A 13,923-nucleotide genomic window follows, 5' to 3' on the forward strand; every position below is an offset into this window, starting at 1 on the left:
GTCGCCTTTGGCCTTCATCTGCTGAGACTCCCTCAGAGTTGACAGGAATCCCAAAAGATGTGCTACATTTTTCTCATCTCATAGAGATTCATATATTCTTTAGAGATTATCTAAATCAAGAAAGTGTGATCAGAGTCATAGTCATAATCTCATCCTAAACTTTCCAGAGTAACCTTGAGCATATATAAATTAATCATGGTTTTAAGATAGAGACACCTTAATTACTTGATTAAAATAAAATTGGACAGATATGTTGGGGCAAGAAGAACCGCAAAGGTTATAATCACACTTTTTATCCATTTATTTGTTTTGCACATTGTCCTATAGGAAGCTGGTATAGTATTTCACAAACCTTTGGCACTAGAAATAATTGGTATGCATATTTTAAGTTACGCTAATATTTATCCTATAAAGTAACAGTATCAACAGCATCCTCTTTTCATCCCCTTTTTCAGTGTTGATAAAAACACTTTTGCAAGTTTGAATTAATTTTGATTTTAGTAAACATATTGAAATTATAATTTATTAACTCCTATTTCCTTCATGCTTGCAAATTTAGGATTAAAAAGAACTTTATAATAGATGGAAAGTAGCTTTTACCAGGATTTAAGACAAATGGCATAACCCAAAATAATAGTAGTTGAAATAATAGTGTTCCTCCTATATTCATTCTGACGATCTTCCATCAATAAATGCAGGCTCTTCTAAAGAAGCATGAGGCCTTTCTATTAGATCTCAATTCATTTGGAGACAGTATGAAAGCTCTACGGAATCAGGCAAATGCCTGCCAGGTAAGACTAACTTAGTGATGACAGGATTCACACTTCCCACCAAAGAGAAAAAGAAATTGTCTTTATTGCTGATTTTTTACTTTCTACAGCCCCAAAAACAATGACAAAGAAAACGCTAAGTTCTATGACCCTTGTATGCAGGAAATGTAGCATCCACAATTTAGTCCAAAGGAGACTTTGTCCAAAAGAAGTTTTTGATAAATGGTATCATGTCTTCACTGATGTATTTTTGGCTTTCCTCTTTCCTTCCTTTTATATTTCTACCCTTCTTTCTTTCTTACTTTTCTTCATTTATATCTCTCTTTCTTATCTTTCTTCTTTATTCCCTTCTTTTGTTTCTTAATTTTTAATGCCAAAACTTATTAAATGTCTACTATATGTAAGTATGAATAAAAAATCCTGATTTGCAGGAAAATTACAGTCTATTAGGAGGCCAGATGTTTAACAGTAAGTGCATATAATAGATGTATGAACAGGACAAAGAGTCTCAAAGAAAGAACTCTTGTGTTATCTTGAAATAACAGTACTGGAAAATAGGAAAATTTTCGTAAGCTAAGGGAAACCACCGGATCTGAATTATTAAGGAAAGACAGATGGGTAGTTTACTGTGCAGAGAAAGAGGATAAGGGTTTTTCTAGTCAATAAACCACTAGAGCAAATGCACTGAGGCACAAAACAATCAAGTTTTGTGGAAAATGCAATTGGTTAAGAATGTGAGAATGGAAGATGCAATTGGTTGAGAATATGAGAATGGCTCAGGTACAAGGCAAAACTGGGTGTCATGAAGATTAATTGAACTGGAATCAAATAAATGTTATAACAATGTCTACTGTATGTAGCGGTAGAAAAAAAGAGACACACTTCTTGCCTTCAAGGAATTCTTTCTAATGAGAGGTTGTTAATCCACACATTCAGAGTAAACAAAAGACATAGACTCAGTCTGTCAAATCAGTGTACATTTACAGAACTCCTATACTGTGCCTTCACCAGGCTCTGCACAGTGGGTGCCTAAACAAGAAAAGAAGGATTTATACATTGTGTGGTACGAGGAAACATGTTACCTAAAGGAGATGACATCAGAGGGCTCTATCGGCAGAGGTGCATATTCAACTCCAACCTGAGGAAGGGGTGGGTCATTCCTTAGGAAGAGGGGTATGTTTTGCTTGATTTCTCAGAGACATGAAATTGGCAGAAAGTAAAAATCAGAGAAAATTCTACCTTAGAATGCAGGCTGCTTACTAAACAGAGACACAAGCTATTTTTAATGATCTCAGTTAATGTTCTCAATGTTTAAAATTCTGTGGCCTTTCCTGTGCTATTGATCACTCATATCTCAAATAGAAGGTCCGGAGCTGCTGATATAGTAACTTGAAGGCCAGAAAGTGTGGGAAGAGTTATCACTGGAGGTGATGACAGACAGCGGGTCTTTTCACTTTCTCAAACAATTTTCTGAAATGTTGATGTGTATAATCCTTTTGGACCTTCTTAAGGGAGTACAATTCTTAAAATGTACTCCTCCCATTTTAAGAACTGATAGCTTAGAGCATTTAATACGTTTCTGACAAATTATGTATTTGCTTCCTTGCTTTGGGTTTATAGTTCCCAACCTGCCTGTCCCCGATAAGTGTCAGAATGGAGCAGTCTCTCTGAAGACCACATACTTTAATCTCTGCAGCCAAGTAAGAGGTTCCAGCCAGAGGCTCTTTTCTCCTGGGAAGCCTAAAGGACTGCTCACCCCTGGTAAGCTGTACAGGGAGATATTTCCAGTGTGCAACTGACACCTGCTTCCTGTTTTTGTTCAGCAACAACAGGCTGCACCAGTGGAGGGAGCTGCTGGAGAACAAAGAGTCATGGCTTTATATGACTTCCAGGCCCGCAGCCCCCGAGAAGTCACCATGAAGAAAGGTGATGTCTTAACGCTGCTCAGTTCCATCAATAAGGTGACTTTTCCTTCTAATCTTTCCATCAAAAAGTGGCTCTTTCAGAACCATCTCTCCCAATCCTGCCAGATGTTCATATTTTTACCATCTAACATTTATTTTATTATTTTATTTCTTGGATAACTATAACTGATTAAGCAGTATTTTTCCTGTAGATATTTTACAGGACCCTACACATATCTTTTGGAATTATAATCCCAGTGTTGCAGTTAAAATCATAAAGAATTGAAGTTATATAATTAGCCCAAAGATATAGAAAGTATGAGTGGAAATTCTATAATATATTTAAAGGGCTAAGCTGTCTCTTTCTTTCTTCCTCTTTGCTTGTTCCTCTTCTGTGCCAATATTTCTAGTGATAAAATAACAATGTCTGGGGTTAGAAGGAGCCTACTAAAAGATGAGTCTTTTGTCGACTTGATTTTCTTTAGATCTTGTGCCTGGGAGAACAGTGATAAAATATTGGTTGAGATTTTTAAATATATTTTTCATAAAAACTGAAGTAATTTTTTATACTCTGATACCTAATTCATCTACAAAAATTCTTAAGAAGAAAAGAAAATAGTTTGGGCTATAGTTATTCCAAAGGCAAGTAAATGTTTGGAGCGGCAGATGTTTCATTATCAAATAATGTGTGCCAGTCCCTTTTTTCTTTGTCTAGGCTCTTCATTATTTTTTGAGGAAATTAACCTCAGAGTTTTGGTAGATGTGGCAACAGTTCAAAAATAAAGAAATAAAATAACACTCAGGTATATGAATGTCAGAGCAATTCACATTTTTCAGACCTCTGCAAGAAGAGTAGGAGAGAAGACATTTTTGTGCAATATCCTCTTACACAGACGCTCCGCTACCAAGAAATCCAGCTAGATCCTGGCTCTATGTGTTTTTTGTAAATTCCTCATGAACAAAGTGCCCCATCATTAAAAGAGCTGTCTTGGGTGTTTGAAAACCTCTCCGAAGTTAAGGGTCTAACATCAGGTATCAAATTACTTGATTTCAGGGGCTTGTCTATGCAATTCTTCGTTTCATTTCTTGGTCATATATGAAAATTATGTGCCACTCATTAGACATGGTTAGCTTGTCTTTGCCATTAACCTGTGCCTGGGTCAAGAGACTTAGTGTTGAAGTCTCTCCCGTTTGTTGCTTTTCCAAGAATTAATGAAGGAGTGGGGATCTGCTCTCCCTTCAGGACTGGTGGAAGGTGGAAGCTGATGATCATCAGGGCTTTGTCCCAGCTGTCTATGTCAGAAGACTGGCCCACGATGAGTTCCCGATGCTCCCACAGCGGCGACGAGAAGAGCCAGGCAACATCACCCAGCGCCAGGAGCAGATTGAGAACCAGTAAGTTCTGGAGCCTGGAGAACTGAACAGTATTTGGCCAGACATTTTTGGCAGAAGACATTTCTTCTCATGACCCTGCATCTGTTAAATTTGAGATGCCACAGAAAATTTGAAGATTTTAAGAATTGAAAGTAAACCTAGAATCTTTTAAATGTTTCAGTTTCTTTTTGAGGAAAGGCAACCCCAGAATCATTTCATCAATTTCCTGAGGTCAGACACTGCACAGAGCCCTTCTGATTCTCTGCCCCACATTCTTTCAAGGTTATTAAAGTCTCCTGACATCTATATGAACTTTGTTTACTATGCCAGGCTTTTCATATTTAGTTGTCAGTTACCATGTAAAAATGTCACTTTTATGAAATAGGAAAGGAGTGTTGCCAGTCATCCCATTGGGTCACTGGCATTTTTACTATTTTTAAATGCAATACTATGTGTTTATCTTCTTGCCCCCAAGGCTGTTTTCCTTCTATGTTTATTTCCTCCTCTCTTCTACTATTCTTTTGCTTTTGATTTGTTTTCCCTTTCATTTTTGTTCCTTTTTTCTCTATGTTTGTCACTCAGCCTCTACTCTTCTGTATTTTCTCCTTCTTTTATTCCACTTTTCCCAATTCTCCATCCAGATACCGCTCCCTCTTGGATCGGGCAGAAGAACGCAGACGTCGTCTATTGCAACGTTATAACGAATTTTTATTGGCCTATGAGGCAGGAGACATGCTCGAATGGATTCAAGAGAAAAAGGCAGAAAACACTGGAGTGGAACTAGATGATGTTTGGGAGCTGCAGAAGAAGTTTGATGAGTTCCAAAAGGTGAGAAAGAGGAACCTTCTCCAGACACCTTTTTGAAGGTTGCCATTGTTTCCTTTTATCCCACAGCGTATCCTACATGATCTTTTAATTTATTTCACACTTGTTAAATATTCTCCCCAAAGCTATTGGCGACTCTGTGGCTGAGATTTCCATCTAGGTATTGTAGTTGTTAATAATTGGAAGGGAAATGCAGAGAAAACTAGTTACCCTAACTGCAGCCTTCAGTGCCTGCCACTCCAAAATCCTCCCTGGAGTGCTGGTCTTCCTGAATTCTTCACAACTTGCCCTATTCTATACTTTGTTTCCAGTGCCCAGGTTGGGATAAGGTATTGTTGTACCATGTGTAAAGTTTAATTATGGGGCAGAGTTTGGGGTGGAAAAAGGAAGAACCTGACTTGACAAACAATTTCTAATTTTTTGCCTACCTAAAACCCTTTCAACATTCTTTCTTCCCTTAGATTTTTTCCATTATCTTAACTAGCAGTGAGTGTACATTCCTTCTTTTCTTTCTTTTTCTTTTCATATCTTCCACACGGGATTTAACACATACACATACACACACACACACATACACAGAGAGAGAGAGAGAGAGAGAGAGCACTCGCTAGAGCTGTTTCTTACAATATCTCATAATATAGGCAGATAATAACTCAATTAAAGAAATCTTTAAAGCTGGAGTTTGTACTGGTAGAAAAGGGTGTTACACAGCTCAGGTATCAATCCCTCTAATGGTGTAACTTAATCCAGGGGAGATTTTAAGAAATCTAGAAAAATGGCTATGCTTCATACTGCAGATAAATAATAGTTATCTTGACAAATTTTGGACAGCCACTAGTTGTCAAGATCTTTAAGGATACTCTTCTCAGTGGTGGATTGCAGGAGAGGAGCCTGGTGTGTATTACGGTGATGTTAGCAATGTTTTGCTATTTAGCCAAGTAGGGGCAGAGATGGACAGGTAAGTATGGTAGATTCTTGATGAGGGGATTTACACTGCTTGGGATGAATTTTCCCATTCAGGATTTGAAGACCAATGAGCCTCGGCTAAGGGATATCAACAAGGTAGCTGATGATCTACTATTTGAAGGACTTCTAACACCAGAAGGAGCTCAAATCCGTCAGGTAACTAAGGCTCCCTCCATTCCTCCTCACTACCAAGTTGGGCTTTGGGAATCCTCATTTCACTTCAACATGGAACTTTATAGTCCGCAGATCCACTAGAACATGCAGAAGGTAACAGCAGTATGGAATTAGCTACAGGAAAGGCCAAAGACAATAGCCCAAATAGTCCCTGTATTTTTGTTGTCTAAATTAACTTAATTAAAGCAGGCTCATTTGTTAACATATATTGAGTGTCCTCCATGCCCTCACATATGTCATTTCCTGGATGGGGTGGGAAAGGAGACAAAAGTATTGGTAGGAGAAATTAAGATGTAGCTTTAAGAGGCAGAATTAGGAGGTTTAGATAATATTACACTGGACATTAGGTAAATTAGATTTATGTCATAGCTGTAGTCTTGTCTGACTGTGTGTCCTCAGACAAGTCTCTTCATTTCCAAAAACCTCAGTTTCTATATCTGAAAAGCAAATATTGGATAGCACAATATCGAAATTACAATATTCAAACCTCCTCTTAATCTTCTGTACCAGGCTATACCAAATTAAATGTAAAGTTTTTTCCTTACATGTCCACCCAGTAATATAATTGAATTTGAATTGCAATTTTGGAATATATACATTTGAACTGACCTAAAATTCTTAAATTACAACACATACTCACCTCCCTTTCACTGTCACACACACAAGAAATTCTCAATTACATGAATGCAAAGACAGTGCAGATAAAGAAGCTATGATAGTGGGAAGAGGTTGATCAAGAAAGTTTACTGGAAGACACAGGTTCTGATCAACGTGCTGAAGAAGGAGAATATAGGTCAGTAGAGATAGAGGAGAGGCCATTCTTGACCTTATTCAGATCTGGATCTATGATTCCATAAAAGATCTAATGAACATTAATAAATGTTCAGTCTAGTTCTCTGGATTGCCATAAGTCAGTGAGGATGAGTTTTCTGCCTGTTTTTGTAGTGGTTGTTATGGGATAAGAAGGTGAAGAAATACGAAAGGGAACAATGTACTTACCCCCTATAGAAAGTAGGGCTTTAAGAGGCTACCTGGTTTATTCAGTTCAGGATACAGAATTGTTTGTCTTAGAGAAATGTGATCACTTCTAACTACCAAGGCAACACTTTCCACTCATTTTTTGGAGTTTACAGTGTAGTCTTTGTAATAGCAAGTACTTATTACTGCTCCAGAGTTGATGGTTTCACCCTTTAACACCAGTTTGGGAAGAAATCACTTTCTCTGCTGCACTGGCAAAAATGAGGCCAAAGCTCAAGCTGTCCAAGAAAGAAGCAAAGCTATGCAATTTCTGAAGAAAATAACATAAAAACAACTATGGTTTAAATCTTGTCTGGTCTTCAGACGCCACTGAGCCATGTGAGTTACTTCTCTGTCTCAAGTCCGATGTTTTTGCCCTTTTAGGAATTGAATGCCCGCTGGGGTTCCTTGCAGAGGCTTGCAGATGAACAGCGGCAGCTGCTGGGCAGTGCCCATGCTGTTGAAGTGTTTCACAGGTAATAATTATAACTCTGAAAAGCAGTGCTGCTTTAAAACCCACTCACTAAACTTCTAAGTCTATTACTATGGTGGAACCATGGTATAATCTTTCTTCCTGAGATGGAGACAATGTGCCAATAGAAAATTAGGGTTTTTAGTAGTATAATTCTCACTTCGCAAACAGGATACTCCCAGACAACTAGCTTCAATTTTCTAAAGCCTAGGCTTGGGCCTTGGAACATAATTAGTAGTCTATATATGTTTCCGTGAAAATGAATAAAACTTAGGCTGAGTGCAGTGGCTCACAGCTGTAATCCCAGCACTTTGGGTGGCCGAGGCAGGAGAATTGCTTTAGGCCGAGAGTTGTAGACCAACCTGGGCAACAAAGCAAGACATTGTCTCTACAAAAAAATAAAAAATGAAAAATTAGCCCAGTGTGGTGGCACAGACCTATGGTCCCAACTACTTGGGAGGTTGAGCTGGGAGGATCACTTGAGCCAGGAGGCCGAGGCTACAGTGAGCCTTGATCACGCCATTGCACTCCAGCCTATTGTTGCAACAGAGTGAGACCCCTATCTTTAAAATCAAAACAGAAAGAAAGAAACTTGAAGTTGAAACAAGAGGTTTAAGTAATTACATTTCTGAACTAGAAGCCGACAGTACAGGGCAACAGACATCACATTGACTATCAGCTCATTCAACATTTTTCTTGTTTGATTTTCAAACTAAGAAACACAAAGACACATACAAACAAGTAAACGAACAAACAAAACAGAAACCAAACACCTTCATTGTGTATAAATGCATTTTTGATGATGCAGGGAAGGGAAAACAGACTCAGACAGGTCTGTGTGTGTAGAACGCTTAAGATAGAAAGCTATGGAAATATGATGGTTAAGCATGTGACTGCCGTCAGAAGGCCCGGTTCAAGCTTAGGCTCCACCATTCAGCAGTGGTATAATCTTGAGAAAATACTTATCCTCTTTAGTCCTCAGTTTTCTGATCTATATAATGGGAATAGTAATAGTAACTATGTTTCTTGGAGTTGTGAAGATTAAATGAGCCCAAGTTTCTAGCACATAAAAAACGATGATAATTGTTTGGGATGGGGGTGTTGGGAGGGTGGTGAGTGGTAGTGATGATAACTTTCTTGTGATCCCCACTAGACTGCCTCTGGAACATATCCTTACTTTTGAACTCTCTACTCTCTTGTGTACCAGAGATGCAGATGACACGAAGGAGCAGATTGAGAAGAAATGCCAGGCCCTCAGTGCTGCAGACCCTGGCTCAGATCTGTTCAGTGTTCAGGCTCTTCAGCGACGGCATGAGGGCTTTGAAAGGGACCTCATACCCCTGGGAGATAAGGTGAGACAGGTCCTTCAAAGCTTTTCCAACACTTTCCACCTTATATTTAGCCCTATACCAATGCCCTCTTCTTTGGTTCTCTTTTTCAGTCTTTTATTCTTATATTTCTCTTTGTCCTGTGCCATATTTATTCTTGTACACTGTCCCTAAGGCAAGACCATGAAAAGGATATGCCCCATGACCATTAACATGGGGAAAAAACTTGTTAAACTCCTGCTGTCTGAGTGAGCACCCTATATCCCCTTGCCTCTTTGGTGGGTTACAAGTGACCAGATCTTGTGGCAGCTAGGGGGAGGCCAGTAGCCCAGGAGAAATAGCAAATGTCCATACCCAGGATAATCAGGCCAATATCTGAGTATGGTGCATGTTTTTCTTAGCAAGGAATTGAATGAGTTGTTTAATTCTGTTTCAACCCAAAAGTGTACTCTGGAGCTTGTCAGATACTCTCAAGGCTTGGCATTATCATGCAGAGCAAAAAGAAGCTCCTCGCATGAAGAATCAAGACCCTTGGGGTTCCTAATTGAGGTTGCCACTAACCAGCAGAGTCACTTAACCACTCTTCCCCACAACCCTCTTATTTTTAAAAAGAAGTATGGTAATGCCGATTGTAACTACCTTAGGGAGTTATGTGGACTAAAAGGTTGATATTATTCTGTAAAGTGTTATGACATACTTGTACATCACTGATGTCTATTTGAGGAGCTGAATACTGGGACTCAGGATTCTCCTTTTGCTAAGATTCAGGTGTGTCTCTAGGCTGACTATCAGAGGTATTGTACCTCCCCAGGTGATCATACTGGGGGAGACAGCAGAGCGGCTCAGTGAGTCCCATCCAGATGCCACTGAGGACCTGCAGAGACAAAAAATGGAGCTGAATGAGGCCTGGGAAGACCTGCAGGGGCGTACAAAGGATCGTAAGGAGAGCCTAAATGAGGCCCAGAAATTCTATCTGTTCCTCAGCAAGGCCAGGTAGAGTGGGGTGGGTAATTTCCATGTCTGGCCTCTAAGTAAACTGTCTAGGAGCAGTCTGGGTACAGATGCTGTTCACTGCTGGTTTTGGAGAGCACCACTAAGTTCAAGTCTCACCTCTTGCAAGGCATAAAAAATTTCAGGTTTGAAACTAGAAGCAATAAAATACAAAGTTTGAAAGAGTATGAAGCCATCTAGGCCAATTAAGTAAGCTTCTATAATGTAGAAGCTTTTTTGTTCTACTGAAGAGACATTACTATTCAGTCTTCTACTGTATTCAGTATTCAGTCTTCTACTGTATTCAGTATTCTGTTGAATACAAATAACTATGGTAGAACATCATGAGGCCCAAAACACACATTGTAACAAACAGCAGTGCGAATTCAGAGTTGGGTAGAATAGATGATGCACTGCAGATAAAGTAACATTTTATTACACCTTATCAGTCAAACTTTTAACAGAAGAGAAAACAATTCATGTAGACTGAACTGTGCAAACAAAGACATAATCATGAGAAAGGAAGAATAAGCATAAGAACATGTTTGGGGAGGGGGTAGTAAGGAGAAGTAGTAAGAGATAAACTTAAAAATATTGGGACCAAATTCCAGAGAACTGTGAATATCTTACTAAAGTCTAGACATTATCACAATCCAAAATTCAACTCTCAAACATAGTTTGTGGAACAGTTCCCACGTTCGGCTCTATCACATCAGTCCGCTGGGAGGAGCATCAGAGTTTAGGGTCCAGGAAGTTGTAGCTCTCAGTGCAATGCTTTTCAAGAAAAAAGGAGGCAAATTTTGGCAAATGACTGTAGTTCCTCTTGGAAATCCCCTCCCCAGTTCAGCACTGGAAAGCTATAGTTTTTGACACAGTTTAAATAAATAGCACCCACACCCATTCCAATGGTGCTTCCTTCCCTTTATGAAGCTGTACTCCTCAGTATTTCAAAGTAGTGTTCCCACCCCTGAGCAACATTAATATCTTATTTTACCCCATATGATACTTTTGCTTTCAGTTTTGTTTTTTAATAGCTATTAGTGCCTATGCTCTGTTTTTTGTTTGTTTTTTGTTTTGTTTTGTTTTTTTTGCATTCTTAACCTAAAGTATGAGTTCCTAGAAGGCACAGATATGCCTTTTTCACAATGTTTGTAACTTAGTAAGCACCGAATAAAACTTAGTTGCTTGAATAAATAAATTTACAAAAGAAAAGACCTCTCTTTCCTAGAGCTAAGGGTTCCTATTGAGCAAACAAGAGTAATGACATTCTTTATGAGATGCTTAATTTATCCACCATATATGCTTTAAAGTTAATGCATGGTTAAAATTTGCCTTTTAAGAAGATAGACCTTAGTTTTGCTTGTCTAACTTCTTGACTACTAAAAGGGTAGGGAAATAGACCTTGATTTAATCAACAGTGTGGAGGCCTGTGTGTGTATGTGTATGTTGGCCAAAATATGTGCTAGATTCTCTTGAGAATAAAAGTAAGAGGAAAGACATGATTTCTTTGAGACCCTGTAATAAGATGTATCTTCAAACCCTAGAAACCACTTAAAAGGAACAGTAACCAACAGAAGTAATGAAATATATAACAGTCAAGGATTCCAGAGGTCTAGGTTCTATTGAAGATGTCTGCTTTTAGTTATATCACATAGGCAAATTAATTATCTTTTCTAAGTTGACTTCTTTATCTCCATAATGAAAACAAAAAATTCCCAGAATCTCTGCAGGATTACTGCAAGAATTGAAAAATATAATAAAAGTGAAGAGGCTTTCAAATACAAGGGATTGTTATCATTAGGTGATATAATAAAAACAGCAAACCTAAGATCTGTAAAGCATATAAAGCCAGATGAAAAATGTTATTCTGGAAATGTTTTCTAGAGAATGGAAAACTGTAGGACAAACAGCACTGTAGCAAGTTGCAAGATTTTCTTGTCAATTCCAATGTGTCTATTTATCTAGGGATCTGCAGAATTGGATCAGCAGCATTGGTGGCATGGTATCATCACAGGAGCTGGCTGAAGACTTAACTGGCATAGAGATCTTGCTGGAGAGACATCAGGTAAAACTACAAAAGCCATAGCCACTGATCACTTGACCTGAAACCTCTACTAATTTTAAAATTTCCAATGGAGTTGGCCTCGCTGATTTCCTCCCCCTTTTTCCCACAGGAGCACCGTGCTGACATGGAGGCAGAGGCTCCCACCTTCCAGGCCTTAGAGGACTTCGGTGCAGAACTTATAGATAGTGGGCACTATGCTAGCCCTGAAATTGACAAAAAGCTTCAAGCTGTCAGGCTAGAGAGAGATGATTTGGAGAAGGCTTGGGAACAACGCAAGAAGATCCTAGACCAGTGCCTGGAGTTGCAGGTACAGCAAATTTCCCAATTGTTAGGCAGGTTCAGTAGTCTGTTTCTTCTATGCAATTTTATATGGTCATTACAGGCTCAGTTCACTAGACTTTCCATGTTATAAACACAAAGGGAGCTCATCTCTTAATTACCTAGCATTGTACTATGCTTTCTATACCGATCATTGTCATATTCTCTGCTCTTTCCTGTTAGAAGAGCCAAACAAGATGGTGATCAGTCCTGAGCATGAGGTGGGTTGATTATCATTTGTTGATTGATTGAGGAATTGATTGGCTGATTTTTGTTGAGACTCTACTCTGTGGAGGCTCGGAGTGCCATGAAGATTAGTAAGATAGTTTCCTATTTCTTAAATAGTGAAATTAGACATATAGGTGGATTTTACTAGTACAGTGAGGTGATTATTAATAAAACAAAATGTACGAGTGCTTTGAGGCTAAAGAACAAGAAGTGATTAAAGCTTCTGGGGGAAGTCAGCAGTTGTGTCACAGGCTACCCTGCAGGATAACATTTCACAGAGTCTTAAGGAAATGACCAGCCAGTATTAACAAGGTTTAAGAAATAGGAAATAGCACCCCAGGAATTGGAGGTAGCTTATACATAAACATAAAGTACATGTTTGGAAAAGAGGAAAAATTCCAGTACAGCTAAGATTTGTCACATGACTGTTTCTTGGAAGATGGTAAGTACTCCTTGCAAAACTCTTTGTGTCACGATCATGAAAGAGGTGTAACATCATTTCTTCCATGCCACCTGGACTATACCATACCCCTCTCATTTAATTCCTCATAGATGTTCCAAGGGAACTGTGATCAAGTTGAGAGCTGGATGGTGGCACGTGAGAATTCCCTGAGGTCAGATGACAAAGGTTCCTTAGACAGTCTGGAGGCCTTAATGAAGAAACGGGATGATTTGGACAAAGCAATCACTGCCCAGGTAATAATGACTAGTAAAGGAGTTAAAATAATAATCCATAGTAATAATAACAGAAATCCTATACATTTGTCTGGTTTTATAATTTACAAACATTTTGATTTACTTTTTTTTTTTTTTTTTGAGATGGAGTCTCATTCTGTCACCCAGGCTGGAGTGCAGTGGCGTGATCTTGGCTGACTGCGAACTCTGCCTCCCGGGTTCAAGTGATTCTCCTGCCTCAGCCTCCTGAGTAGCTGGGATTACAGACACTCACCACCAGGCCCAGCTAATTTTTGTACTTTTAGCAGAAACGGGATTTCACCATGTTAGCCAGGCTGGTCTCGAACTCCTGACCTCAAGTGATCTACCCACCTCGGCCTCCCAAAGTGCTGAGATTACAGGAGTGAGCCACTGTGCCCAGCCCTGATTCTTGTTTGCTTCTTACAGAAAAACTGAGGCAGGCAGGGCAGCCTGACACTTGACATTGTTTCACCCAAGTCACAGGCAGAAGTGGACTCTCTTACTTTAAATCCAGCATTCTAAACTCTGACTTTTAGGATTGATGAAATAGTCATTTCATCATCTCACTCAATACAGGATTCACCCTCTACAATGGTCATGAGAAGTGTCTGTTCTTTAGGGAACTCAGTACCACACAAGTAGCCCATTATTAGATGTTTCTTCTCCTATTAAGTTGAAACCCGCCTCCCTGTAAGGCATTTATTGTTTGACCCTGAGTATATCTTCTGATTCCACAAAGAATACCTTTATTCTTTTCTAGGAGGGAGTCTGGGATTGCACCAAGGGCCTAATCTCC

At 39.1% G+C, this 13,923-nt stretch overlaps 1 protein-coding gene across 1 annotated transcript in view; it reads left to right on the forward strand.

Moving 5' to 3' along the window:
- The window catches only part of SPTA1 (spectrin alpha, erythrocytic 1), a 75,894-nt gene that overhangs the window by 29,473 nt on the left and 32,498 nt on the right, over nucleotides 1-13,923 (forward strand). Inside the window, exons 20-30 of the mRNA XM_003258671.4 lie at nucleotides 699-791; nucleotides 2,594-2,731; nucleotides 3,918-4,069; nucleotides 4,690-4,876; nucleotides 5,894-5,995; nucleotides 7,415-7,506; nucleotides 8,710-8,854; nucleotides 9,642-9,823; nucleotides 11,786-11,885; nucleotides 11,995-12,192; nucleotides 12,984-13,127. Of these exons, the coding sequence (XP_003258719.2) occupies nucleotides 699-791; nucleotides 2,594-2,731; nucleotides 3,918-4,069; nucleotides 4,690-4,876; nucleotides 5,894-5,995; nucleotides 7,415-7,506; nucleotides 8,710-8,854; nucleotides 9,642-9,823; nucleotides 11,786-11,885; nucleotides 11,995-12,192; nucleotides 12,984-13,127 (1,533 nt within the window). The remainder of the gene's footprint in view (nucleotides 1-698; nucleotides 792-2,593; nucleotides 2,732-3,917; nucleotides 4,070-4,689; nucleotides 4,877-5,893; nucleotides 5,996-7,414; nucleotides 7,507-8,709; nucleotides 8,855-9,641; nucleotides 9,824-11,785; nucleotides 11,886-11,994; nucleotides 12,193-12,983; nucleotides 13,128-13,923) is intronic.

Source organism: Nomascus leucogenys, chromosome 12 (assembly GCF_006542625.1).
Source record: "Nomascus leucogenys isolate Asia chromosome 12, Asia_NLE_v1, whole genome shotgun sequence".
NCBI classification, from domain to species: domain Eukaryota; kingdom Metazoa; phylum Chordata; class Mammalia; order Primates; family Hylobatidae; genus Nomascus; species Nomascus leucogenys.